The sequence below is a fragment of the Nelusetta ayraudi genome, unplaced genomic scaffold (assembly GCF_046127955.1).
Source record: "Nelusetta ayraudi isolate G7.1 ecotype Tasmania unplaced genomic scaffold, CSIRO-AGI_Nayr_v1 ptg000011l, whole genome shotgun sequence".
Taxonomy (NCBI): Eukaryota; Metazoa; Chordata; class Actinopteri; order Tetraodontiformes; family Monacanthidae; genus Nelusetta; species Nelusetta ayraudi.
This window is the reverse complement of record NW_027466061.1, coordinates 9,319,920-9,346,273: the sequence shown is the minus strand read 5'-3', so window position 1 is coordinate 9,346,273 and position 26,354 is coordinate 9,319,920. Positions and strand designations below refer to the sequence as shown.

Genomic DNA, 26,354 nt, shown 5'->3' with positions numbered 1-26,354 from the left:
TTTTTTTTTTTTTTTTTTTATTGCACGTTAAAGGTCCAGTGTGTAAAATTCGGCTTGATTAAATACATTAATGAAAGTGTATATTTCTGTACAATAAAAGTATTTTGGCACTTTAATTTGATAATTTAATGAATTTTCCCAACCATAGAATAGTTCTCCTCACACACTCACGCACACACACACTCTCTCTCACACACACACACACACACACACATATATGTATGTATACTGTAGAAAGGCTCTTGCTCCCAGTAAGTTGTCATCTTGCAAATAAACCAACGGAGAAGAGGGTGGACGAGGTATCCAGACTTGTTAGCAAAGGCTGTCGTAGTTCACTTGCAAGCTTGGGGTAGAGGCGAGTGAATGTGTATCTAACATGTGTCCGCTAGATGGCAGAATTTTACACACTGTACCTTTAAAGGTCAACGTCAACAGTCAAAACCAGCTAAAGACTGTGGTTTTCAGCTGTGACCGATCCAGTAAATTTAAGATGTGGCTCACAACAGAGTGTTGACCAGGAGAAAAAATATTCTTCATAATAGAAATATTATGTAATTGTGGATACTCTTTGTGTCTCATTTACAAAAGTGTGTTACATTTACATTTCACACCAGGTGGAGGATTCTCAAAAAACCTTCAAAAAAATCATAGAAGAGCCCAAAGAGCGATTGCAAGGAAGGAAGGAAGGAAGGAATCAAGGAAGGAAGGAAGGAAGGAAGAAAGGAAGGAAGGAATCAAGGAAGGAAGGAAGGAAGGAAGGAAGGAAGGAAGGACGGATGGAAGGAAGGAAGGAAACAATTCGATTTTACGTCACACTGCATTTCTTTCCTAGCATTACACAAAATCACACCAAAACAAATGACACCATTTAAAAAGATGTGCTAGCACTTTTCTTTACCAACCCCTAAGAAAAAAATATCTGAGACGAGGCCACAAGTTAAATACTTTTGTGTAACGCATCAAAGCAAATTTTTAACCAAGTAACTCTCACATATATACAGTATATGTATGTATGTATGTATGTATGTATGTATGTATGTATGTATAATTTGCAGGTTCATTTCTACTTTTAAATAACTAAAATGTAAACTCTGAATTTTTTACTTCCTGGTGGTGGAACAGCTGACCATGCACATAAATTTTCCTACATTGGCCTCATACAAAGGATAATTACACACCACTAAACAATCGCACACACCATTAAGCCGTAGTGAGAGTTAATTATTTGTAATTATGATGCACCTGTCAGAGAAAAACACTCTCACAGGTGGAATTATCGTACATTTACTGGTGTCATTTCCAGCGCAACCTGATGACAACGGAGTTGTAACGCCACCCTTTGAGCTCCGGCAGTTGTGTCGATGTGTGCAACAGGAAACGGCAGCAACACACATTGTCGTGCTGTGTCAGCTCCTCCTGCAGACGACCTGCACTGGACTCTGACGGGAGATGTTCTGTTTCACCGGTGATTAGGTGCAGTGTGCGAGGTGAACGAGTGAACAGTCAGGAAGTGTCTGCGATAAGCAGCTGGAGATGAATATCTGAAGAACTGACACGCCAGAATGAGGCACGCTGACTGAACCTCAACGCAGAGAATGTCAGCGGTGACATCTGACTGGAGCAGCTGTGTCAGTGCTCACAGGTCTTCAGCCGGGGCTCACAGCCTTTTGTTTGGAATCAATCATAGTTTCAACACTCTTGGCCTTTAAATTTGCAAAGCAGCTCACAAGTTTTAATTGCTGGGCTGGCCGAAAAGTTTTATGCTGATGATCTTGACGGCAGCAGATGTCATATCCGGCACCTGGAATCACAAGGTGCTTTAGGACTTTGCCCACTGGAAATTGTTGTGTCTTGTGAGAGATGCTCTCATAGCACCTGCCAGCCTCACGGACAGTGATGCACAGGTAACTTCTGCGTCTTCTTTACAGGTAAGAGTTTATTTTGTTATTCTGTTGTTTTTCAGGGTAGCAGCCTTATCTTTTGAGCAGTTTTAATGTTAATGTTTAAAGTCAGATTTGCAGTTTGTGACCAGAGTCTGTTCTGCGCATTATTTTGTACAGTCATTTCTGCCAAACATTTCTGTATTCCATATCAAGAACCTATGACCTATTGAGGATTGAGCGTTTCTTTTATTCTCAATAGTCAGTATTTTGTTAATCCAGGAGGACCAATTCCTACTGTGGCACAAATGAGGGTTTGCTGTTGGAAACAGAGGGGAGAAACATTAACAGAGTCATATGACTGTCAGTGTGACACTGTTACACAATAACTCACATGAAGTCAAACCTCAGCTGTGCGCTTTAATCTAATTAGAGATTTGAGGGCGAAAAACAAGAAACCCCCCCCCCCCCCCACCGACAACCTGATGCCTATCTCATTTAAAAGTCTGCTGTCATAATTATACCTCCTGAAGGCACAAACACAAAAGACAGCAAGACCATGTGCTCTCTCCTGTAGTTGCTGTTTGAAGGACCACTGACATGGAGTCTTTAAGCTTGAGGAGGACTCAGTCACTGAAGAGCCTCTCTGGAGCTCAGGAGAGGCAATGGGGGCCTGGTCTCAGCCGCTGGGAAAGGAAGTCGGTGTTCGAGATGGTGCGACAGTAAGTCCTGCACGATATCTACATATGTTCTTATGTGCACCAACATCCATAGACACAGTGAAAACCATATATACTGCCAGCTGCAACCTGCTAGACCAGGCGTGGACAAACTTTTTGACTGGTGGGCCACAATGGGTTCTAAAATTTGACAGAGGGGCTGGACCAGGAGCAGATGGATGGAGTGTTTAGGTGACCCACTATATAGGAGAGAAAAATGTATCATTCGATCTGAAGAAAACATATGCTTTATGTGTCTATTGTAAATGAAAAAAAAAAGCATTACAACAAAATATCTGTCTTTGAAGCCCGACAGTATTTAGCTCTTTACTGAAATGACTCTTAAAACATTGATGAAATACAGATATTTTATGACTCAATTACTTTTAATATCATTTCTTTAAATTCAGCGGGCTGGATTAGAAAGCTTTACATGGCCCCCAGGCCATAGTTTGTGCCAGACCTTCATGACTGATGAAGATGATGATTGTACTGTAACACTACTGTTACTACTACCACTACTACTGATAATAATAATGATAATAATATTAATATTAATATTAATATTAATATTATTATTATTATTATTATTATTATTAATAATAATAATAATAATAATAATAATAATAGTGGGAAATATATAAAAAATAATATATTGTTTATGTCTGTTGATTGTTTCCTTACATTATTTTTCAAAATATGTGCTATAACAGTTACCAAAGCTGCACAGATCTGAAAGACCTTGAGAGAGTGGAGCCGAGGAAGACCATTGAGATCAGAGAAGACAGGAAGACCTGGCAGACCAGGGAGACCAGTAAGAGCAGGGAGGACAGGGAGAATGTTCCGCTGTGGGGCTCCGGGCGGAACCCCAGCCTGTACCGGAGTCGCTCCATGGACTTCCACCCTCAGCGTGGATCTTCTGGCACCAAAGCTCTGTGTGCCCTGTTTGAGTCCAAGTCTGCCCAGGGGCCAGGGCCCAGCAGCACCTGCACCAGCCCCACACTAAACTCAGCAGACGCTCCAGACGGCAAAAGAGATAGAGAGCGCCCTCTTGAGGACTGGAGAGGTCACAACAATCTCCTGAGGGACATGACCAATCAGGTGAGGTTCCTTGGCACCGTTCATCAAGACATATTTTGATTCGGTGTGTCACACCCGCCGCGTTTGTAAACTTTATGAGTCACTCGTTAAGTTTCTCTGCTTTTAAACCAAATGGCCCCTTCGGAAAGGGAAGCTCCTTCACGCTGAATATTAACATCATGACAAAATCAAACACCTGTTCAGGTGTTGGGAAGCACAGCGGTTTGTTGAGAATGAAGTCCAGCGATTCAGCTTAAAGCTCTTTGGTGAAAAGTGCATTATGTCCACAGGTGCAATACCTGCACCTACAGTCGTAAACACATGCTTGACTGGCTGACATGGGCATTTTTGTCACATTGCTGATTAAAAAAAAAAAGTGTGTTCGTTAAATTTGATTTCAGCATCTGTACGAGTTTTTAAAATCTTAAGTAGAACCACAGCCACACTGCTACCAGTTTTTGTTCTGGCATTTTTATGAGAAAAATTATTTTTTTAGAAAGTTACATTTCAGCAAGTTTTCCTTCTGTTTATTTCATTTATTTGAGCCTTTTTGTATTTATTTGTTATTTCCCTCACAGAGAACCACACGGGCAGACAGAGGAAGAGCTGCTAACAGGCTGCCAGAGTCTTTCCAGGCAGGATCCAAATACTCATCTGGTGAGCAATGGTGCTGAATTTTGATTTACTTCAGTCATTGAGAGCAGACGCAACCAGTGTCAGGGTGACATGAGATCACTGCTGCATTTTGTCATCGCAGCAGCAGCATCATCATTCCTCATAACAAACAGTCACTGACCTCTGGAGTTCATTGACTGCTTGTGTTTCTTGGAATGATGAGCTCCTTCACTTATTATCCAGGCCCGGACACAACGTGAGGGTCAGGGTTCTGGTCTCTGAGATTTAAAGCGTTGCCACAAACATCCCGGGGTGCGTGGGCCAGCTTTTGTCCTTCGGCCCTGGATGCTGACGGGGGAAGGGCTAAATAAAGACACGGAAGTGTTGGCACACATGCATAACTGTGAGTGTGACACACACGCTCAAGATATGAGTGAGGTGGTCAGCAAAGACTCATAGCGTGACACAGGCCTTGGCCTCCTGAGCTCTCCCCTGCTGTGTCCTTAAGATGATACTGTTCAACTCTGACACCATTCATTACACATGCTGTTATACATGACGCTGTTTATTTAGAGTGAGACGCCGGCAGAAATTCATAAAAGTGCCGTTGCTGCTCAGGATAAAAATTTTAAAAAAAGAACCCAGCGAATGCCAACATGAACAAACAAATAATTATTCATAAAGCGCCAAATCTCCAGAAAATGGCATCTATAGCACTGTGTCAGCAGCCTGCTGCAAAAAAAGCTGCTGCTCAAGCTCAAGCCTCAACCAACGCCTGATTGGCTGGGGGGTGTTGTTGTTGACCTGGTAGAGGTATGAGTAAGGTATCATTGCCCCGTTATGACATCACACTAGGGGGTTTTCTAGAACTGTTTCATCTAAAAAGTGATAATAAAAAGTGGAGCAAAGAAAACAGGTAAAGGTGGTACCCCTGTCAGCGAGAGTCACCGACTGCCACTGACAGGCAGGACAAGATTCTGTCTGAAGGTCCAGCCTTTAACGGTAGTAACCCTTGACTGAATTTGTCAGTTAAAGAAGGAATTTAAAGTTCAAATAATTGGTTGAACGTATGCCTGAAACCCCTCTGACTTCCAGCAGTGTCAATAGCAGCCTTATCAGTATGCTACTTAGCCAAAATAAAGCCATGGAAAGGATTTTTTTGTTGTTATTTTTCTTTTTAAAAATTAAAAATCTCTCTAAAATGGACACTGACACACATAGAGCAGGTCCTACCCAGCGCCCTTTATAGCGGCTGACAATGTATCCATAGGAATGGGAGGCGCAGGGCTGCCCCAGTGGTGACTAACAGAGGTGATCCACTCAGCTGAGTAGTGGCAGCAGTCACCGGCCAGCCCACCCTCCCAAAAATAGTCTCCACTGGGCCAGCGGGCCTCTGATAAAAATCAGCTGTCGCTGAGGCCACATGAGCAGAGAGAGTTCAGTGGCGGCAGCAGCAGCAGCAGCAGCAGCAGCAGCAGCACCAGCAGCAGCAGCAGCAGGGAACTGAGAGGCCGAGGGGAGTGCAGCCAGAAGAGAGCTCTAGTGTGCATCACAGCCCGGAGATAGAGGGAGGGAGCCAGAGACACAAGACGCCAGTGGACTAAACTTTTGTGAGTAGAAACGCTGATGAAATCCACTAAAAACTGGTTGGGATGTTTGTTAATGACTGCCTCGGTACAGGCGGGTACAGTTCCAATTGGAAAAGATCCATAGAACGAGCACAGGGTGGGATCAGGAATTGATTCTTCCTCAGCATTACTTCAGACGCCTCTGTAAAACTAATTTTATTCTTTGTGAAGCAGATGAGACATTTGATTCAAGACACTGACCTTAAAAGGCAGCTTAACTACAGCGATAAACTGGACGCTTTCCATTCAGCCCTTGTTTTCTCATCACTCCAAAACGAGTGAAGGTCACAAATTGTTTTGCCTCGGCTGACGGCTTCTTCATTAAGTCTTAAGTGGCTATCAATTTCCAACCACTTATCCTGAGGGATGCCAGGAATGCAAGGTCAGGAACACCCTTGTCTTAATCTCTCCCTTTTTCCGTCAGTCAAAGATGATGATGGTGACGATGATGATGGAGGATAAAGTGATTGGCAGGTTGTTTGCACAACCGGGACAATTTAATAGAGCGTTTACTGGCTGGTACGGCAGGTCGCCGGGCCTCTTGTGTGAGGGAGAGTTTTGGCATCCCGTTTTTTGTTACAGTCTGTGAATGTGAATGCGACGGCCCAACAGCTGGTCGCGGTGAAGGTGGCGGCGGCAAAGCACAAATACCAACCGCATTTCAGCACCATTTGTACAGCTGCCAGCCGCCCGGAACCCTCCCACATTACTGCGCCCCTAATAGCTCCTCTTCATTCCCAAAGAACGAGTCCGGATCAAAGAGACGTCAGCACAACTGAGACTGGGAAAAAACAAAAACCAGGGTAAAGGGACAGGTCCACCCGAAAGCACATGAGGTGTTGAAGGTGCCAATCAAATATCAAACGATTGATCTGTCTTGCCAAAGGTTTAAAGACATATGTCTGTCTATCTGATACAGAATGTCATTTCCATTCAAACTGATATTTTGGACCTGAGAACTGCCCAAAAAAAAGGAAAAAAGAAAAAGCAGTAATTTATCGCTTGTTCATATATATTTATATATATATGTATTTATATATATATATATATATATATATATACATATATATATATATATATATATATATACATATATATATATGTATATATATATATATATATACATATATATATATATATATATATATATATATATATATATATACATATATATATATATACATATATATACATATATATATATATGTATATATATATATATATATATACATATATATATGTATATATATATATATATACATATATATATACATACATATATATATATACATATATATGTATATATATATATATAAAAAAAATAATATATGTATGTATGTATATATATATATATATGTATATATATATATATATATATATATATATATGTATATATATATATATATATATATATATATATATGTATATATATATATATATATATATATATACATATATATGTATACATATACATACATCCTAAGAGCTGTTGCATGGAGAGAGAGCTCATCTTTTAATACCTTTTTTCCATCAATAACAAACCACATTCCGCACATCAACTGTATTTATGAGTGATTTGTCAGTGAGGAAGTGGATCTCTCTCTCTCTCTTTCTCTCTCTCTCCCTCTATCTCTCGCTTTGTTTTGTGGGGACACACATGGCACTGCGCTGCCTCATTCTCTCTGCTCACCCATCTATGAAAATGCTTTAAGTCCGGGCTCGTGAGAGGCGCTGGCGGGCGAGTCCATCCCTTTGTGCTGCCAGGGCTTAGTGAGTGAAAAGAGGCCGTGCACTGATTATTTACAGCTGGATGGTGGCACATCGGGCCGTGAACCTCTCAGCATGTTGTCCACGCTGCAGCTCTACAGCAGTTCACTTGAAACTGAGCAAATAGATAGTGTAGATAGATAGAAAGATAGCTAGATAGATGGATGGATACCTCCACATTTATAGGCCAAAAGATTGAATTGCAGGTTAATTCAGTCTGAGGTGTGACAGATGACACCAAGTGCGTCCATCATTCTCATATTCCTCATGGGGGCAGGCGCTCGCATTCCTTTTGTCAGGTGTCGACGGTTTGACGGCAGACAACTCACACAAACAATGTGCAAACAATCTGTGTCACCCCCAGCTGAGCGTGCAGTTGTTGCTCCCCCACACCACCATCTAGCCTGTGCTCTTGTTCTTAGGCGTCTCAGTCAGACAGAGGAATTTGCCGGAAGTCTGCTGAGGTTCCTGTAGTGGCAGCGGGTGCTGTTGCGTGGCCCTGGTTGTTTGGTCAGTGACACAGGGATCAAACAAACCCCACCGCTGCTGTGTTTGTCCTGTTTGCGCAGTAAATCATCCTGTTCACTGTGTGTCTGCTGGCATCAGAGTGCCAGATTCCATAGGTCGAAAAAGCTGATAACAAAGTTTCCAACTATAAATACATGCACGGCACTATCAGTGAACGTGTTGCTGCCATGAAAAAAATCTGGAGGAGTCAAGAACACATACCTTCACGTTTTCTATTTTCACACTTCTTGATCTACTTATGTCCACATAGTAATTAATCACATAGATATATTTAAAAAAAAATAGACAAACAAAGCCTTTAGCTTAGCCAATTTAGTCATGCTGCTGCAGTTTAAGGTCTCACTCACTGTTCTTTGTTTTCAAGTCTCTTCTCTATTTCTTCTTAATCTTTTTATGGGCCTTTTTATGGCAGATTTAAACTGCTGTTTCCTGATTTTGACTTTTTAAAATCCAACACAATCCTAACATCAAATGGAAAAAAAAAAAGCTTTCAGTGGGGGTATTCCATAATGGATTTAAGATCTTGATGACTATGTGCTATGCAAAGTAAAAGAAAAATGCATCTATGATCTTACCATGCAAACGTCGTTATTGTTCTCCGGAGCACAAACACATCAGTTGATTTCACCATGATACTCGTTTAATTGCAGATGATAAGTACAACACTCTGGTACCAAAGCGGGACGTCGCAACCAGACCTACCACAGACAGTATCTCTACTTCAACCTCAGTGAGAGACAGATCAGCCCTCTATCTCTCAAGAGCTGCAGCAATCGACTCCACAGGAGGCCCAGCACTGCCTGTGAGTTCCTGAAATGTCTCTCATTCCTCCCCACACACCGAGGTCGAGGACGTCAGCATGGCATGACCCCCGAGGCCCCTATGACTCAGGCATCAGCCAAACCAATGTGAATGACACTTTGTTTTCCCCTCTTTTCTCTGTTGTGTTCTACAGGAATTTTTTGAGACTCCAAAAACAAAGGCCAAGAGCAGGAAGGTAACATGGCAACTATTTCTGAAATTCCTCTGCTTAACTGTGTTGTGTGCTGTGTAACTGACGCTGTGTAGTAACATACAACATGTAAACCTACATCATTTACATTCAAAAGAAACTTTTTTCTGGACTTAAATTATTGTACAATATATTACATAAAGGTGTTACCTGCTTATCATGACAGAATAATAAAAAAATAATAATAATTATGTATTTATTATTATATCCAGTTATGGTAATTTCCATGATAAATTATCTACATCATTCTTATCAAATAATATATTATCTGTTATATGAACAAGCTTTGAATCAGATGTGACATATGTGTCAAAGCAATTTAAAGAAATAAATACCAAAAGTACCCAAATTTGCCCCAAATAATTTGATACTTATTTAAAAAAAAGAAAAAGAAAAAGAGAAAGTGTGTATAGTGTTCGATCACTAACAGCTTTGAAGTGTTTTGTTAACCCCTGGTGTGACGGAAGATGATTTGCTGTGAAACGCAACAAGACATGAAAAGGTAAAGTATGGCTTCACTCGCCAAAATGCACGTCAAATGTAATACTTGCATGTGACACAACTAATACAATCTGTGAGAACTCAAAGCTGATGGTATGACTCCCGCTTGTCTCTTGTTCAAAGATGGCTGAAGCAGCCAGGAAAGTCACAGTGTCACAACCACCATATGACGAAGAGGAGTTGCCTCCCCCACCACCTCCACCTGTCCCCCCTCGACCTCTCGACTATGACGGGCCAGAATCAAGTAGCCCCCCCATCCCTCCACCCAAGGAAACCTTGACTGAGTTCTACCAGCAACGTCAAAAGAGTGAGCTGAAGAGGCTCTTCAAACACATCCATCCGGACCTACGAGCAGGTCTCGATGATGTTGTCGATGATGACATCATCAAGGCAGTGCAGGGAGGTGATGCCCGGGCAACTGAGGCAGCCTATCAGGGGGAAGTGCAATCCATGAAGTGGATTTTTGAGAACTGGAACCTGGATAATATTGGGGATTCCCATGCCACCAGGAAGCTGCTGTATGAGGAGGAGCCGAAAGGTGGAGATGTCAGAGGCACGTCGTATGTGTTTGAGCATATCGACAGCAACCAGCAAAATCTTGCTGCAAGGCAGACGTCGGTCAGAGGAGATGTTCGAACATCAATGTGGCTGTTTGAGACGCAGCCCTTAGATGCATTAAATAAACTGAAAAGCGAAGAGGGGGAGCTAGTTGAAGCGGTGCTAAAAGAACCCATCCAGCAGGGGGACGTGCAAAGCACTCGGCAGCTCTTTGAGTCCAAACCACAGAGTGATTTAGGACGCTGCAACTCCATAGAAGACCAGAGCTTCCTCAAACTAAAGTCTGAGCTGCAGGAGCAGAAAGGAGACATCCAGAAGACTGTGAAACTCTTCCAGGCAGATCCTTGCTGTGCCATCAGGGACAACAGTGGCAACATCCACAAGGTCAAATCCATCTGCCGGGAGGAGATCAACAGTGGCAACATCAGCACTGCCCGCTGGCTTTTTGAAACGCAGCCTCTGGACCTGATCAATAAGGACAGTGATGAAGTGAAAATAATCCGCGGCATCTCTCTTGAAGAATGTCACCAAGGAGGAGTCGACCAAAAGCGGTGGATGTTTGAAACTCAGTCTTTTGACACAATACAAGAAGTTGTAGGGATGGACAAGTTTGAAGGAACTGGGATAGAGTGTGGGGGGGAAGCTGATGTTGTCAACAAGCGGAAGCTCTTTGAGACGCAACCCTTGGCAGCACTGAAGGGCGAATCCTCACAGGAGCCATTAGGTAAGGAGGACATCATTGGGGGAGATGTGAAGACATCATTGTGGCTTTTTGAGACTCAACCCATGGAGATGTTAAGCGACAGCCATGAAGTCGGCCGACTGCAAAAAATCACCCTTGCGGCCAATGAACAAGGAGAGGTAAAAGGCAAGAAGCAAATCTTTGAGAGTGGCAACATTGAAAAGAATCCTTTGATGAAGCAGCAAGAAATTGAAAGGGGTGATGTCAAGGGATTCAAACACCTCTTTGAAACAATCCCTCTGAGCAAAATTGTTCACTCTGGTGAGGAAATTATAGAGAGGGAAGAGAACATTGACGCTGGAAATGTAAAAGATAATATGGCAGTATTTGAAAAAACTCCATTATATGCGATAAAAGACAGCTCCGGAAACCTCCACAAAGTCACAACTGTCAGTAGAGAGGAGCTCATCTCAGGAAAGGTCCAAAACTATAAGTGGATGTTTGAGACAAAACCTTTAGATGAGCTTACAGAGGGAAAGGAAAATGTTGAAGTCATCAAAGGTATCACCAGACAGGAGGATCAAATGGGTGATGTCAAGATGGCAAAATGGCTTTTTGAAACCCAGACAACAGATAGAATCCATTCCAACTTCAACCAGACACAGCAGAATGCCTCAAAAGAAGAAGAAGAGTTTTGTAAAGGTGATGTCAAGACCTGTAAATGGCTATTTGAGACACAGCCAATGGACATCTTGTATGACAAAACAAATAAGGTCAATGATAAGACCACACCTGGCGATGCTGACGTCAAGTCCATTACCTGGCTTTTTGAATCCCAGCCCCTTGACAGCATTAAAGATGGTGTAGAGTATAATCTAAAGCTGTCCAGCACCATACAGGATTCTGTCAAATCAGAAGTTGGTGTTCAAACTGTCAAACACGTTTTTGAAACGGAACACCTTGACAAGATAAGAAAGGACCAAAACTCTGAAGTGAGGTGCGTCAGCCAAGTTAACTTTCAGTCTGGAGATGTGTCACGAGTCAAAGAGCTGTTTGAGTCCCAGTCCCTTGATGAAATTGGATTAGAAATAGTGCCAACAACATACAAGCAACCCGACAGAGATGAACACATTGAAAAAGGTTCAGTGCAGACATTTACTTGGATGTTTGACAACTGTCCGACTAACCAAATCAATACAGAAAACAAAGACATTAACATTCAGGAAGTCTGTGTCATGCAGAGTGGTGATTTGCAGAAAAAGAAGTTCATATTTGAGACATCCTCGTTAGATAGAGTGAATGCTGAACCCCTCCAGCAGACGTCTGCCTCTGCAAAACAGCTCATTAGCAATGTGGATGTAAAGTCCAGCACCACGATGTTTGAATCTTTGCCAATGTATGCCATCAGAGACAAAGAAGGCCAGTTCCATGAAGTCACAACTGTGAAAAAAGAAGAAGTAATGAGTGGTGATGTGAGAGGAGCAAGGTGGATGTTTGAGACGAAACCCCTGGATGCAATCAAGGCAGAGGATGAGGTTTATGTGATACGAGCCGTCACCCAAGAAGATGTAAAGACAGGAGATGTCCAATCAGCCAGGTGGAAGTTTGAGACGCAGCCCTTGGATTCATTCACCAGCCAAGACGAGCCCTCTGTCAAGGTCACAGAAGACTTCGGAAGCACTAACGTGCAGTTCAATAGGCAGATATTTGAATCTGAGCAGGCGAGCAACAAGTTTGTACGGATGGTCAGTGTCACTGATGTTCAGCATGCCGATGTCAGGACCTCAACGTGGCTCTTTGAAAATCAAGCTATTGACAGTCTCAAAGGGGAGCCACAGGAACAAGGTCCTGTTAAGACAGTTCACAGAGAAGACAGCCAGAAGGGTGATGTTAAACGCTGCACTTGGTTGTTCGAATCGCAGCCTCTGGACAAAATCAAGGAGTGTGAAGACGCCTCAGTGCAAGGTACTGAAGAGGAGATACCAAAAGTTGATGTTAAGTGCACAACATGGCTGTTTGAGACAACTCCATTGGATAAAATCACTGCCAGCAGTGCGGCTGACACCCTTTTCTATTTGTATGAAATGGCTTTTGTTTACTCAAGCGGCATCATAATAGAGGCAAATGAGAGCAGAAATGTTAACATGGCAAAGTACTTGCTGGAGAGCAACACAGGTGTGCAAATCCAGAAAGAAGAGGTTGTTGGGGGAAACATCAGGAACATCATGTTGGAACTCTTAGTCAAACCAACTCTAAAGCCTCACATTCATCTTCTGAAGGAGTTGGAAAAGGGTGAAGTAGAAACCACTATTCTAGAGCTGCCAGTCTACAAGTCAGATACAACTATTGACTTGGAGAGAGATCAAACAATTCAAAAGATTGCCAAAACGATTGATGATTTGCTTGCCCAGGACAAGAATTTGAAAAAAGGAATAATAATTCAGGAGACTGCTGGTGGACAAGCTGACATGTCAGTTTATTCACTCTTGTGCAGCACTGAATTGAAAATTGAAGGTCAAGTTCGAGAGAGGGGTGACGTAAAGTCTACCATTGGAAATCTCTTGGCAACTGCCAATGCTCAGAAGGCTGCAGCATCCTGCGTTGTGGATCAAAATGAGAAGGGAAATGTGAATCTATACAAAAGCTGCATTGAAAAAGGAGATCTGAAAAGTCTCCATGCTTCATCAGGAGACGAAGTAGATTACTCCATGGCTGGGGACAATATTGATATAGTTTATGGGGATGTTAAGGAAGCAAAGCGGAGTCTCTGCCAGCAAAAACAGCAGGTGGAGCGAACCATTTCTGATGTTTTGCCAGGAGATGTCAAGAAAACAAAGAAACTCTTTTCGTCTGAGTGCTCGCTCAGTGTTGATAGCGGTGTTACAAGAGAAGAAATAATTCCCGGAGACATCTCGTCTGCAAAGCAGCAACTTGCAGTGCAGCCACCTGCCACAGTAGCAAGAGAGGACATTGTTGCGGGTGACATCAAGGCAACCTTGCAGTCACTAGAACGTGCAAAGCAACAGAGCAAGAGTGTTGAGCGGGAAATCATTAAACCTGGAACAATCTACGACATGAATTTGTCTGCTCAGGATCCTGATACAGAAGCAAGCCAGACTCAAAAAGAAGTCATCATATCCGGAGATGTGAAAGCTGCCAAAAGATCCCTGGAGATGGCGAAGCAGCAGAGCATGAGTGTGGAGCGTGAAGTCATTATTCCCGGAAAAATATACAACCTGAATGTTGCACAAGAAGAGGACATCTCAGAGTTGACACCACCATCATGCTCACCTTCCCTGAGAAGTCAGCGAATCAAGACTTTTCCAAAGGTCAGTGTTGCAGAGAACAATCAGGAGAGGAATGCTTGCTTTGAGGGTTTTCACCAAAGTGCAAATGTAGCTGGTACCTGTACACCAGCATCACTGTTACCTTTTGTAAATTGTGAGTGTAACGGTGAGATGACAGAGGATGAAGGAGAAGAAGTTATTAGAGGAGATGTGAAAGCAGCGATCAGGTCTCTGCAGAGTGCAGCAGCAGAGCAGAAGCTTCTAGATAAGGAAGATATTGTTAGAGGGAATGTTCAGCTGGCACTGCGATCTCTCGAGAAGTCTAGTGTGAATGTATCCAAGGGAGACTATAAAGCTGCAATGATATACAGGAATTCAGCGAAGACTTGTTCAGAGAGGAGCAAGACTGTTCACAAGCAGGGTGTTGTGGTGTCTATACCTCCTTCTGATACGTTGTCTCCTTCAATTTCAGTAACCTGTGAGGGACAGCCAGCTGTCACAACAAAGAATTCAACACCAAAGCCAGTAGAAAATGGAAACTCAATATCATCTGCCTTTGACAGCTACACTGCACCTTTACTCCCTCAAAAGGCAAGTGACAAACCCCAGAAGCCAGAGTTATCCCCAAAACCAATGTGGACAAAATCTGTGATTGTAGAGGACCCAAATGCCTTGCCAAGTTCTGCTCTCGAGGCCCCTTACCCACTCAAAGAAAATCTTAAAAATGAGGAAACTTCTCCACCACAAAGCAAACCAACGACATCTACTGGCAAAACACCAGAAACAACAACACATGGTAAAATGAGCAAAGTGACCCTGTATGAAATGCAAGTACAAGACCATAGTCAACCAATTGAACTTCTGCCAACTAACTCAATGGCTCCAAAAAGAGAACAGAAAGCAGAACCACTTAATGGGCAGTCAGACCACCATACGACAATGTCAAAGAGTAATGGGGTAAAAATTGAAAAAAATGTAATACAGAAAATCAATGCAGCTGAGGAGATACGAATGTGCAAGATGACTTACACAGATGACAGTCAACTCCAAATAGACACAAGCATGCAGGGAGAGGAAATCAAGAGGCCAGAAAAAAGAACCCCTCTGTGGTCCAAAGGGGTTAGAGTAATAGATGAAAATGACGATGATATCCATAAACAAAACCACAAAGCAAAAGGTCAGCAGCGTGTATCATATCCCCAGGAACAAGAGAATACTGAAAACATACAGGGAGCATTAAAATGTCACACGCTGCAAAGTGACAGTGGAAAAACTCTCATCAAACAAGAGGACAAAGTTGTCTTAAGAGAAAAGAAAGTAAAAGAGACAGATGACGAAAGACGGCAAAGACTCTCTGTCACCAAGGAGGAGATTATGAGAGGTAATGTGAAAGCGGCGATGGAAATCTTTGAAAATATGAGAAAACGGGAGGAACTTAAAGGAATCCTCTCTCAAGTGCAGGAGTTCGAGGGAGAAAGCAGCAGCACGGACGTTACTTCCTTGACGACATTATACGATAATGTTCCTGTCTGGATGGTTACACCAAGTAGAAACGTAAAGCAAAGTAAAATGGAGGAAAAGAAAGTGGAAATAGAGATACAGGACGATGACATGGAAAGCATTTCATCGGTTGAGACTGCATTTGAAGATTTAGAGAAGGCAAGCAAGGAAATACTGAATCTGAAGGAACAAACTTTAGCAAAACTGCTTGATATTGAGGAGGCCATCAGAAAGGCTCTGTGCTCTGTCTCCAATCTGAAATCCGAGGCTGACATTGCAGGATTGTCAGGACTGTTTGATGAGTCACTGAAGTCTGAACAAAACTCTCAAACATCCAGCAACATCAGAAAAATAAGCATTGGGTCAAGCAAGACCAAACCAGATCAAATCAAAGAATCATCTGGAGCTGTTTCAAATTCAAGCCCTTCAAGAGATGAGCCTCTCAGACATGTGCACACTAAGCCACTAATTCGACAGTCATCGCAGTCTTCCCCTTCATTTATATCCATCCACTCAGCTGCCCGAAAGCCTGTTGACCAGCCAAAGCCATCCATGTCAACCTTCAAACCAAATGCAGACACTGATCAGACTGTTCCTGCTGCTGTGTGTCCAAATACTGAAAACAGTCCTGCACAACGTAATGTCAGTGTACTTGAGGTGAAAACTCGTCCAGAGCAACCTGAGGGGATTATTGGTACCAAGACTGTTAGTGAAACATATGAGGAAACTGATGGCTTTGGCAATGTGTTTGTCTCATCGGTGACATCAACATTCTTCACCAAACAGGCAGACAGCAAATCCTCTGCCCTGTTTGAAGTGGATGGGAAGCCAACGAGATATGGAGTTGTCACTTCTCCGTTATTCCAAAGATCTGGTCAGTCATTTGAGGACAAGGTGCCCAACAATGCCAAGGACGAGGGGACAGTGTTTGTAACGTTTAGTCAACCAAAGGAATAGCACTGAAATAAACACAATGTGCTTCATGCTTAACTTTTGTATATTATTATGTGTTATGAAATAATCTTGTGAAATTATGAAAATTATGACTTTTACTAAATAGGACATGTCTTGTAGATTTTATACTATTTTAAAATGATAAAATGTTGGTCCTTATTTTAAGCTTCTTTCACTGTGTAAAATGTTAAATAAACAATAGATTTAAAACATATTACTGACATTTTTGCCTTTTTTTGACTGCTTCTTCATTATTTTTCACAACTCTGGAGCTTGATGTGTATAATGTCTGAAAGCGTAAGGCACAAAAGCACACTTACGTAACATTACGTAAATTATTAGCACTCACTAACCTATCATTGAAACTAATTGTAAACTATAGTAACATAATTATATACATATATTAGAAATATTCATATAATTTTGATTAAATCTTACATGAAAATGGTTGATCAAGTGCTAAATGAGCTTTGTTATACTTGACTGACACTTTCTTCAGATTTCTATCAAATGTTTAACACAGAATTTAAGTTCCCTAAAACTGAATCTATTGTACCACCATAGTTCCAGTTGCCTGCCAGTGAAATGTGCTCCGCCTGCTTGACACCCGTCTACCCAATGGAAAAAATGGTGGCCAATAAACTTATCCTGCACAACAAGTGTTTCTTCTGTAAGCACTGTAAGAAGAAGCTCAGGTGAGAGTTTTTACTGCACATTAAAATTGATCAAATCTTCCACTGAGAATAATAATCTAAACATAATTTTGATTTCTATTGATATTTTTATGTTTTAAAAAAATCAAAATGTACATATTGACTGATCTAGCGCAAAAAACATATCTAATTTATTTTTTATTAATTGCAGCATACACAACTATTCATCTCTTAATGGAGAGTTCTACTGTGTTTCTCACTACCAACAACTATTTAAAAGAAAAGGAGATTATGATGAAGGATTTGGACTCAAGCAACGTAAAGATCAGTGGCTTCACAAAAATAAAGGCACAGATGAGATAGATGCCGTATCCACTCCCAAAGTAAAAAAAGGCAGCTTAAAGTTGTCTAACAGCTTCAAAGATTACTCCACGGTTGTTGAGAAGACACCCACCAAAGAGCTGCAATCCAGCAGTGGTGCTGAGGCCAAGGGCAAACTTAAAATGAGCTGGCCACCAGAAAAGAACAGCTCTGGGTTTGAGTCAGTGCAGCAAACAAATATGAAAAATAGCATCAGTGAAATGAGGAGAGTACCTGCTAACAGCCCAAGAGTTCCTGACAACAACGCATCAAAGCTCGACCACGGTGGAGAGGTAAAAGATAAAGTGAAGGCACTGGCAAACTCCTTCCTGTTAGAGGACACAAACCATTCAAAAACGGCCCGTCCCAACTTCACAGCCGAAAAGTTTTCCTCTGACAGACCAAAACCCAGAAGTGACACTCCTTTTCCCTCCATAGAGCGTGCTACTACTGTCACAAATCATAAAAAAGAACTGAAAAATGTTGTGCGGATCTCTAAATCGCCCATCAATTTAGCATCTACCAACATAGACAATGACACAAGTAAAGCTAAGAAGTTTGTTCATTTTGCTCGAGACATTAATGCTGGTAAGCATAGCCCGTCTTCCAAACTTACTGCTGAAAGCAAAGCTGAAGAGCAGAAAGAACAGAACAAAAATTCTAGACCAAGAGATTTAAGGGATGTTAGTGACAAAAATAATCATCTGTCTGTCGACGTTGGCAAAGAGCTCAGGCAGAGCAAATTGCATGCAGAGATACCTGAAACAAAACTTCAGGAGAAAACAACCAACACACTTTTCAAAAAATCTGAGAGTAAAGTGGAGAGTGGAAAAGGGATCCTGAAGACTGATATAGTGAATCTGAATAGAGGTTCAGAGAAGGCAGATGGTATTCAGAGTTTCAGTGATTCTGCCAACAATGTTTTGAATCACCAGGAGCCATATGAAATAGTGCACACTATTCAGAAAGACCATGTCAAAGCAGCTGAAACAAAAAGCCCAACTGCTTTGCATGGTTTTGCAGCAAAAACTAATGGGGAGAACACTAATTCTGTCCGCAATCAGCTAAAAAAGGCTGAATCCACCAATTCCCAAGTAAATGGTGGCAGCCAGAAGAGGCCTCCCACTAAAACTAATTCTGTCAAGGCTTCTGCAAATCCAGAGGAAAAGACTAATGTCAAGGTTGGAACCCGATCAGCAGGAATAAGTGCTTTGTCAAAACTGTTCACATCCGGTGGAAATGACAAAACTAACAAAACTGAACCAAAGGATGCTAAGAAACCAGATCCCAAAAAACCTGGGGGTGGACTCTTAGGGAGGTTGTTGTACTCTTCGGAGAAAGACACCACAAAAAATGCAAAACAAAATGACAAAAATGACCAAACTGAAACTGATGAGAGTAAGACAGATGAATCAGGGGAGGCCAAGAGTAAAGAGGCGCTGCTGGAGGAACAGGGGCCTGGTAAGAAAAGAATAGACCAGTCACAAATACAACCACAGAAACAAGAAGCTACTCAGCAAATTGGGGAACAATCAAAGGTGTCATCTCTCAAACAAGGTGCTGAGCAGAAAACGGTGGAAATATCTCAAGCATTGCCTCAGGAATGTAAAACAAGTGAGCAACTGATGGAAATGTCTCAGGCACCACAGGAACAACCGGCTCAGGAAGAAATGTTTAAAAACCCTCATGTACCATCTTGGGAACAACAGGCTGATGAGCAAACAGTGGAAAAGTCAAAAGTTTCATCTCTGGAGCTAGATTCTGTACAGCAAATAGTGGAGATGTCTAAAGTACCACCTCAAGAGTCAAGAGAGCAAACGACTGAAAGGTCACCACCTCAGGACAAAGAGGTTGAGGGTCAAACAGTGGAATGGACACTGGAACCCTCTCAGGAACAAGAACTCATGGAAAAAAACGCTGAATCTAAAGCTCTTGACAGTGACACAGATAAATCTGAGTCATCTACTGCTCCCAGTTCTCCAATAAGTGAGAGACAAGATTGCCAGTCAATGATACAACAAACAGATAAACATCAACAAAATGACCATGAGTCCAACTTACAATTCACGGAGGTAGCAGATCTCTGCATACCTGAGGGGGCCAATACGGTGCCAGTAGTGGATCAGGAACCTGTGGAGTCAGTCGATCAGAGTGGACGGGATGGTCTCAGTATTCAGTGGAATGATGATACTCTTAAGGGCAGTCAAACATCAGTTTTTGTTGACCCTGAGGCTAATCAAATACTTGTTGACGAATTTGGTGGAAAACCAAGTGAACTTCTGGATGCTCCAGCCATGGAAGGGGCAGAGCTGTTGAACGAAGCACTTTTTGATCCCAACCATGAACCTCTTGACCATTCCTCCAACAACCTGGGTCAGCTTGAATCTCAGGAGACAACCATGGATATGTTTTCTTCTGCCTTGAGTGGCACTGCTTTTTCTGAGACTTCTTCAGGTGTTGCTTTGGATCTTTTTAGTCCTCAAGCATCTAAGAATGAAGTCACTCTTGGCATGATGGATGTGCTCACTGCGCCTTCACAACAAGATGAGGTTCAAAGCTCAAGCCCTTTTGGTACAAGCGACCAGACAGGAGAGGAAAAACAGGACAGGCCTGAGAATGAAATTACTCTTGGCATGATGGATGAGCTCAATGCGCATTCAAACCAAGATGAGGTTCAGAGCTCAAGCCCTTTTGGTACGAGCGACCAGGCAGGAGAGGAAAAACAGAACGGGCTTGACCTTGATATCTTCGGCTCAAATAACGCTCTGTTCACTCAGTCACCTTATGTTGATGTGTCCAGAGAAGCTGGAGAGCCCATAAACCAACCATCTGCCTTCACGGAAGACATTCTTGGTGATGCCTTCTCTAGTAGTCAAGATGTTTCCATCTTGGCACCCACAGATCCAAGCACTTCTAACCAACCATTTGCCTTCACAGAAGACATCCTTTGTGATGCTTTCTCTAGTAGTCAAGATGTTTCCATTTTGGCGCCATCAGATCCAAGCAATTCTAACTCACTGAGTGATCTGTTTGGACCAGACATGTCTTTAAGCGCATCTTCATCAGTTCAGGCAGATCCATTTACGGATGACTTCTTTGGATCAGCACCACAGTTGCTGCCCGTGTCCCAATCAAGTGACATGGACTTGTTCATGGATGGCCTCTCAGTATCTGACAACAACAGCAGCACGGAGAAAGCAGCAGAAAATGCTGCCAGCAGTAACAGCTGGATGGATGATTTACTTGGCTAAAAGATTTGTCTTGGACTTTTTTTTTTTGATTACACGCACTTCTAAATATGACATCTGCTTTACATCATGTATGAAATTATCACTATATTTTGTGGATCAAATATTTCGCAGTCATGATTATTATTATTAAAAATGTAGCCAAGCAATGAATGGGCTTTTAAATATCCGAACGAAATTGAATGCATTTCATAACATAAATGAAACATGAATTACTCTTCAGCTTTTCAAGTACAGTTGAGAATTATCTTAAAATAATCTTCAAATAGCCAAAAAAAGAATTACTAATGCAGAATGAAAGAAATGTAGGAAAGGTTTTGAACAAAGTTATTTTCATAACTTTACGTTTCATATTTGTTTATGTTGTTTACTGGAAAAGTTTGGTTTTTGATTGACAAAGTTATGGAGGTTTCTTGGCCTGATAAATTAAAACGATTTATAATAACACAAGACTGTGTGCTCACATTTATTTTTACGTCAGTGTAAATATTTATACAACATTTGTAACCTGAATACACATTTAATGCAGAGCCAGCGGTTCGCCAGGAGGTAATTAAATCTATAAAGTCTTACAGCTGAAACCAGTGCTGTGATGATATGATTCGAAGAAACTGTTGTAACAGCCCACGCTGCCCAAAACGCTGATTTGTCAATCTGAAAAATCCAAAACTACAGACGTTGCTACAAGAAAATAATGAAAAACATGTGCTGCTACAATCTACTTGATTGACTTTCTTCACACATGTCTTTACCACCATCAGTTATCTCTTTTCTGTGGAAAATAAAACAACACAGTGGAGGGGATTAGTGTAGTCGAATGTAATCTATTTTTAGATGCTAAGTCTAAAATTGAGCCTTGTGTTTTGTCAACAGCCTCTCACCTGTTGTCCACAGCCTCACAAAGTGGCTACGGAAGCTCCCTCCTCCTGGTTTCAGGAAGCAGGAAACAAAGAACACTGCTAACAAACATGAGGCTTCCACATATGAAGGGAGGAATAGAGATTTTATTCTTAGGAAATGCATTAATAGATGGAGCCAAAATGGCGCCCATCCTGCTTATAAAGAAGGATAAACCGACGGCTGTTTGTCTGAAAGAGAAACGCACCAAGGTACTTGTTAGACGGCTGCGTTTTTGCCTTTGTGTGTGTGTGTTTTGCAACCAAAATTAAACTTAATGGCAAAAATCTTCTTTACTCACCTCATAGTTGTTGGGAACAACTCCTGAATATACACAGTAGTCACTGATGCTGCCCACATCGTGAATAAACGCCCCATGGTTGCCAACAATGTCACAGCAGTGGTGTCACCTTAAACAGAGCGTGAGAAGAGACTGGTTGACAGTAGAGTGCTCGTCAACTAACCGTCCCCGAATGACAACAAACTACAAGCATCAAAGTGGATGAATGCTGCCCGAAGCAGAACGGAGAAGAAAATGTAAAATCCCCTTACTTTGAGGAATGAGTGCAATTATTGCACAAAATAATCCGCCTGCCAGAAGTGTCGATATCAGTGAAATCTTCCTTCCTAGCACTTCCAGCAACCAGATGGACAATACGTGGGTCGGCAATTCGGTCAGATTAAACATGAGCATTGTCAGGAAGATGTCCATGCCATAATTGGAAAACATTCAATGAGATGCTTGCGTGGGACAGTAGCAATGAAAACCTGGTGATTTTTAAAGAAAGCAAATATCCAGCATCAAAAAATTGACTAAATATCCTCCTCTTTATGGTAAGATGTATTTTAGGATGTGTCTTTTAAATTTTTCTCCACTTATTTCTGACTGGAGAGCAGACATTTTTAATAAAAGATGAAATATGGCCTACCGCGCAGCTGTTACAATCACGAAATACTTCCTCAGCACAGATGAATTGAAAAGAGAAACAACACTGGCCCTTTTCTCAGGTGTCATCTCAACAGTCTAGGATACACAGGAGCAGACACATCATCATGGTCATGTTCAATCAGTTTGTCACAGCACTGATGATGATTTCCTTGCCAAAGTGGCATATTTGAAAAATAATGGTAAGTACTGGTGTTTGCAGGAACTGCGGAGGGTTACGTTTGTTGATTTTTGCCACTTTGTCAATCAACTGCTTGGCTTCATCGGTCCTTCCTCTGGTTAGCAACCACCTGGCCGACTCTGGTGTTAACCTGTTCAGAATGTATTTATCAATAAGTGTAGTAAAACACAAAGGGAACAAAAGAAAATGTGCGTACCATATATATATAAGAGAGACAGCATATAAAGCAGCTGTGATTGATTGGGTCACTCTCCAGTCTCTGATAGCATAGACAAGACCCGTAATGACGCACTGTCCAATAGTCTCAACCAGCTGAATGACACCTGGTGCCCAAGATCGTTTGGAAATCCCCATCCACTCCGTTGCTGGAAACAGGAAGAGACAGTAAAGCAGTGTTCACAAATAATGCAGCCATGAAGTCTGGTAAAAACAAACATTTATATGTTGGCTCTTTTAAAAAGCACTTTACCCAAAATTATTGCATTGAGACCATAACCTCCATAGCCCGCGCCCATTAAGAAATGGCACATCAGAAATAAGTAGATATTGTGGATAGTTAGAGATGTTGCAGAAAATGTGGCAACCAGAACAAGTGAGATCTGAATAATTGGTTTCCGACCAAACCTGTAAAACACAAATCTATGTTTCAGATTAAATGTCTTGACATGTCACTTCCTTTACATACAGTTTGCATGTATGTAAGTGCAGCTGAAATCATAGGGAACTCACCATTCAGCAAGAAGTCCACTTATGACACTACCGATGATGCTGCCCACCATCCCCACAGTTTGTACAACTTGAAACAACGGTGCTCGGTCACAGACTAGGTCAAACTGCAAAAAGGAGAAAGGTGAATGAATAAAAGAATGGATGAGCAAATGACGATGAAAAAATTGTAAAAAAAACCAAAAAAAGTTTGAAAAAATGGTTTGGATGACACAATCGTACTGACATCTGTGACTATGGTGGCTATGTACAACGTGCTGCTGTAAACCCATCCATCCTGGCAGCCGGTGGTCTCGTTCAGTCCCAACTCCCTGATGGAAGTGATGTTCCAGTCCACCGGAGCAAACATGAGGCAGCGGCTGAAGGTCCCATCCTCCTGCCGGGGCACAGTCAGGTTGAGCTGCTCCTCTCTGCTCAGGTTGGGATGAGCAGCCAGGATCCAGTCCGTGTTGCAGTGGTGCTCTGGGTCCGACTGGACAAAATAAATACAGGAAAACTGATCCCAAGCTATTGGCAGAGCAAGAGCAAAAAGAATGATCCGCTGAAATAATCCAAACTCTCCGATGTTCTGTAGGATCTCTCCAAAGTCAGCCATGGTTGGAAGGACGATTATCTGCAGAGCGATGCTGTATACATTTTCATTTTTTTTTTTTAAAGCACTAGCCATTAATGTTTAATCTGGACTTTGGACTGTCAATTTTCAGATATGATAAGAGCGAAATAAAAAAGATGCTAATTAGTTAGTTATATTCACACTTTATCGGCCACTTCATATTCAGTCTTCATTAAATTCAAAGCAAACACTCTTTATTGGACCATGAGCCATAAATGAAGGCTCAATGATCATTACATGCAGTTCTCACTAGTGCTTTCTCTGCCTCTCTCTCTCGCTCTCTCTCTATGTACTGTATAAAAATACAGTACATGCTATAGTAGTATAAATAAATGGTGAGATATGTGTATACTTTTATATAAATACATGTATATATTTTCTATGAATTACATATATATATATACATATATATATACATATATATATATACATATATATATATACATACATATGGTGGAATGGCTATAATTATCACACAAAAGAATCCACCAGTCAGAAGCATTGACATGAGTGAGATCTTTTTGCCACTCGGCCAATCAGCCGCTCTTCCTCCTCCGCCCTTCCTCTGCTCAGCAGCCACCTGGCCGCCTCTGGGATAAACCTGTCGGTTTGACGGGAGATGCCGTTTACTAAAAGGCACCTGCGTTATCTTTGAAATTAACAATCCAAGTCAAAATCTGATGCCGTGCCATATGTAAACAGCCACGACTGCATGCAATCCAATGACCAGCTGAGCAAGTCTCCAGTCTCTCATGCCAAAGGTCAACGCAGATATGAGGAATTACCCAAAAACACCAAACAGCTGGACCACGCATGTCCCCAGAGACCTTTTGGACATGGTAACGGTGTCGCGTCCTCCTCAGACTGTGTGGGAAAGGCGGTGAAAAACGACAACTTGGTAGGATAGCTGGCAACAGCCGTTTATTTGTAAGCAGGTGTAACGGATATGTGTGGGATGGTTGACTTGAAAGATGACTTGAGAGTTGCGTTTTTCACCTCTTTATTTTCTGCAGAAGACAGTAAAGGGGGTTTGAAAGTCTTCTGGCTTTCTTGTCTCTCCTCGTTCATACAACACGGAATTGTCCGTCGGCACACACAACATACAACTCAGTTAAAAACAAAAAGACAAATAAAAACACTCACACTCAACTCGATCGCCACAAACCACCAATGAACGGGCGAACAGTGACACCTACTGGAGAAAGTGACAATACATATGTGGGGTAAAATGAAAGACAGGAAAACAACAAACAGGAAAATAATAAAGAAAACATACCTGCAGAAGACAATAAAGGGGGTTTGAAAGTCTTCTGGCTTTCTTGTCCCTCTAAACGGGCAAAACAACAATATTTACAACAGTTGGCCATTTTAGCTCTGCCGCGCTAGCCGCGTTGTAGCCTGCCACATCGCAATTGGCGCAAACACAAAATTGTTAGTAAAACTGAAATTATTTATTAAAACTAAGCATGAAACAACTGTGTAGCAGTAGCAGTATTTGCGCGCGATTAGTGCACCTCAACTGGGGCATTATTAGATTGTTCCTGACGGAAAATAATCATAAATCGCTGCAGCACCCACTAACCAAACTTTCCCTCGTTCATACAACACGGAACTGAGGGATTGATCCGCTACGCTACTCATAACCGGGAAAGTACAGCGAGAGATGAGAGACAGACTTAAATAAAATGATAATGAAATAAAATAAAATTGAAATAAAATTCACAACATATAACAAAATAAACGAATAACAAGTAAAGTCCCCACATATGCTTCAAACATAGGATTAAATTAATTTAATCGTTTTCTTTCTGTTTTGTGTGTTTCTTTTTTAACTGTGTTACACAGGCACGTGAACTAACAGCCACACGCATTTCTTCTGTGAACCAGGGAGAAGCATAACTCGTCTGATCAAAAAAAAAAAACATCACACCCTCTAGAGGCAATACCTGGTCAACCACCCTGAACAGCAGGACACTGTTCATCATGTGAACCGCATTACTTTGCTGTACTTAGACTGAA

At 41.8% G+C, this 26,354-nt stretch overlaps 2 protein-coding genes across 6 annotated transcripts; one reads left to right on the top strand and one right to left on the bottom strand.

The window, feature by feature from the left end:
* Positions 1-1,462: 1,462 nt before the first annotated feature.
* On the top strand, positions 1,463-21,422 carry xirp1 (xin actin binding repeat containing 1). Of its 5 annotated transcripts, none has more exons than XM_076020638.1 (8): positions 1,463-1,928; positions 2,458-2,602; positions 3,313-3,700; positions 4,258-4,336; positions 8,868-9,019; positions 9,173-9,214; positions 9,854-14,299; positions 14,730-14,867. In XM_076020638.1, exons 2-8 carry the CDS (start codon positions 2,481-2,483, stop codon positions 14,730-14,732), a joined length of 5,232 nt encoding a protein of 1,743 aa, XP_075876753.1. In that variant the 5' UTR covers positions 1,463-1,928; positions 2,458-2,480; the 3' UTR covers positions 14,733-14,867. The 5 variants fall into 5 exon arrangements, with proteins under 5 accessions (XP_075876753.1, XP_075876754.1, XP_075876749.1 ...); XM_076020639.1 differs by lacking the exons at positions 9,854-14,299; positions 14,730-14,867 and adding exons at positions 17,276-17,406; positions 17,576-21,422 and having other exon boundaries at positions 1,483-1,928; XM_076020634.1 differs by having other exon boundaries at positions 1,484-1,928; positions 9,854-17,248.
* Positions 21,423-22,777: 1,355 nt separating this feature from the next.
* LOC142884757 (solute carrier family 22 member 14-like) lies at positions 22,778-24,369 on the bottom strand. Its single transcript, XM_076020640.1, has 4 exons — positions 23,949-24,369; positions 23,726-23,829; positions 23,466-23,620; positions 22,778-23,361 (listed from the first exon to the last, which is right to left on the bottom strand). Exons 1-4 carry the CDS (start codon positions 24,315-24,317, stop codon positions 22,937-22,939), a joined length of 1,053 nt encoding a protein of 350 aa, XP_075876755.1. The 5' UTR covers positions 24,318-24,369; the 3' UTR covers positions 22,778-22,936.
* Between the last annotated feature and the right edge of the window lie 1,985 nt (positions 24,370-26,354).